This window comes from Pteropus alecto, unplaced genomic scaffold, assembly GCF_000325575.1.
Source record: "Pteropus alecto unplaced genomic scaffold, ASM32557v1 scaffold131, whole genome shotgun sequence".
In the NCBI taxonomy this organism is placed as follows: domain Eukaryota; kingdom Metazoa; phylum Chordata; class Mammalia; order Chiroptera; family Pteropodidae; genus Pteropus; species Pteropus alecto.
In genome coordinates this window covers 25,163,590-25,166,789 of record NW_006434709.1, presented here as the reverse complement: position 1 = coordinate 25,166,789, position 3,200 = coordinate 25,163,590, and the positions used below count along the sequence as shown (strand labels likewise).

At 34.3% G+C, this 3,200-nt stretch overlaps 1 protein-coding gene across 3 annotated transcripts in view; it reads right to left on the bottom strand.

The window, feature by feature from the left end:
• SOS1 (SOS Ras/Rac guanine nucleotide exchange factor 1) overlaps window positions 1-3,200 on the bottom strand; it is a 118,066-nt gene that overhangs the window by 23,293 nt on the left and 91,573 nt on the right. For all 3 annotated transcript variants that reach the window (XM_015587582.2, XM_015587583.2, XM_006909653.3), the window contains one exon: window positions 23-185. In XM_015587582.2, coding sequence (XP_015443068.1) covers window positions 23-185 — 163 coding nt within the window. The remainder of the gene's footprint in view (window positions 1-22; window positions 186-3,200) is intronic.

Here is a 3,200-nt window from a genome sequence, read left to right as displayed (position 1 = left end):
AAAAAAACCTATACAAACCTACCTCAAACGTGTGGTCTAGCCTGTAAACAGGTGATGAGTTCATAGCACTGACAACCTCGAGGACACCATTGAAGTTGTTCAGCTCTTGAAAGACTTGCAGAATTTCAATTATTCGACTCACCACAGCTACTCTTTCTTCTAAGTTTTCAGTTTCTACAATACATCTAGGAATCAAAGACAAAAAAATGAATTAAAATATTTGGAGTTTTCCTAACAAAGTATGATTTAAAGAATTTAGTAAATAATGTAGAGTTGGGTGTGACTATAGTATAACTATAGATTATATTTTCAGAATGACAGGTAAATGGGAGACTGGAAGATAAGGCAGTGCCTTCACAGTCAAGCATGCTGCTCTTCACTGTTTTCCAGACTGACACCATCAACCAGTCGATCATTTTCTTACTATATTTGGTGCATTCTCCCTCCCCATTAGAATTAACCGATGAATCTAAGATCTTGTTGAAAGTATGCTGGTTTTTGGGATGTGGGTGTGTCCTAGGGGAATTTATTTTAGAATTCAAGAATTCTGTACCTTCTATTCATCTCACTGTAAGATTTTAGTGATTAATGCTTAATTTCTTTCTTTGATATATAGAAATAATTAGCAACATTTCTGGGAAGAACTCTTTACATAGCATTGTAAAGTTAAAAAAGTCAATGAAAATATTTTACCATAATCAAAAATAAAAATTTTTAAAATTGCTTAGAAAGGAAACAAGTCAATGAAAACAAAAGTGTTTTACATTTAAATACCAAGAATCTTTGGAAAGTACATATGTCCTGGTAAATATCTAAAAAGGAAGTATACTATGCTCAAAAAAATTCCTTGGTGAACATTTACTCTCTATTTCTAATATTTCAGAGAACTTTTTATTTACTAATCAGTTATCAGTAAAGAAAAAACATTTTAAACTTGGTTTTCAGCAATATAATATTAAACAGCTTATAATCTAAAAAAATAGAATTCATAAATGGAAAAATAAATATAAACCAATATTAAACATTTTTAAAAATGTAAAGTTGAAGATTACATTATTATCTGATGAGCCTGCTCTGACACTAAGAAAAAAAAAAAAACCATTGCAAAACTATCGAAATAAATTTGCCTTATCAAATTAAACATAACAAATTTACATGTAAAGCATTAGCTAGATCTCTACAAGGGTATTGTATTCTGCCTAACTAGTTAGCTGGACATTTAAAAAGGTATAAGCATAATATATTTATATCTTTTATTTAACTATTTCAGTTGATACTAATAGGTATACACATTGAGATCACCTGTGAAGCTTTTATAAAACCTAGGTTAAGTTTGGGGTGATTTATCCATAGGTGACCCCAATTCTAATGCACATCCATGGCTAAGAACCACAGTGGCAAATAAACAAGAACCTCTCACATTGAAAAGGCAGGAATTGGACCCCTTGTACACTGTTGATGGTGGGAATGCAAAATGATATAGCCGCTAAGGAACACAGCATGGAGGTTCCTCAAAATATTAAAAATAGAACTGTCATATGATTCAGTAATCCTACTTCTGCATATTTATCCAATAGTGTTAAAATTGGGATCTCAAAGATATATTAGCACTCCCATGTTTACTGCAATGCTATTTATAATAGTGGAAACCACCTAAATGTCCATCAGTGGACGAATGGATAAAGAAAACATGGTATATACATGCAACAGAATATTATTCATACAACGGAATATTATTCAGCCTTAAAAACTAAGGGACTCCTGTAGTATGCGACAACATGAACATTGAAGACATTAGGCTAAGTAAAATAAGCCAGTCACAGAAGGACAGATATTGCATGAATATACATATATGAGATTATCTAAAATAGACAAACTCATAGAAGCAAAGAATAGAAAGGTGGTTGCCAGGGGCTGGGAGAGTGGGAAATGGGAAGTTGCTAATCAATATGTACAAAGTTATGCAAGATGAACAAATTCTAGAGATCTGCTGTACAACATTATGTCTACAGATAACAATACTGTACTGCATGCTGAAAAAAATCTATTAATAGGGTAAATCTCATGTTAAGTGTTTTTAACACAATTTTTAAAAAGGAAAAGAGCAAGAAATGCCCTTCTTATCAGTAATCTATTAAAAATAGGACAGAGATGAAATGGTCTCTATGTCTTATCAGTTATCTTTCCTCTTTACAGACCTACGTTTTAATTATGATGGAAAAAGGTTCTGGACTCTGAAGTGAAGTTACTTAATAATGAAGAAATCAGGAAGCAACACTTAGAGGGCAAATTCTAAAGTTTTACTTTTTAGAGGCTGAGAAGTAATAACATAAATAGAAGGAAGTCCTAGCTTTCAGATTACTTGGAATGCTTATTTCTCTTTAGGAACTGCTTTCAGGTCTTTATACACATTCTAGCACAGATTCCAGTCATTCTCTTATGTCACTGGGTTTGTTCTAATAATACAAATATGATCTGTGGGAACCTCATATCATTCTTATAAGACATCAGTCAAGTAATCATATTATATTTACTCAGAAAAAAATCAGGCCAATACATATCCCAATCTATTATTCCGTAACTATTTCAATGAGATGCTGAACTTCTGACGTGATAGTGTAAGGAACTCTGTCTACCCACTACTCCTCAGGGAAACTAGTGAAAATTATACACATACTATATATATAATTATCTGTCTATAATTATCTATAGAAAATTATAAATATATACACATAAATATTTAAAGTCTGTGCAAATGGCCCTAAGAGCAAATGGCAAATGGAGAAACATCAATTCAGGAAAATCCACAACAATTCAGCAAGTCAGGCAAGAGTTTGTGGTATTTGAACCAGGACAGCTCCCTCCTTCTGGGTGGAGGGGGTGTCTACTGCAGACCTGCTGCAGCTAAAGACAAAGGGCTTCCTGTCTACCCAGCTTGCAGCCTGAGGGCTTTCTTCCCTGGAGGAGCAAGATATCACATTTCCCACTCATCCTGCCTCAAAATACCAGTTGCTGAGGCTAAGTCCCAGGTGAGTGCAGCTGAGAAGTGGGGATTCCCTTCTTCTGTGTAACTCCAATGTGGAACAGAGGCTCTACCTTGAGTGTGGCATACTGAAAATACTGGGATGATAACCCTTCCCTGGTTCCCAAGGCAGTGGTTCCATGCTAGGAGAAGCAAGCCAAGAGGACCTCAGGCTACT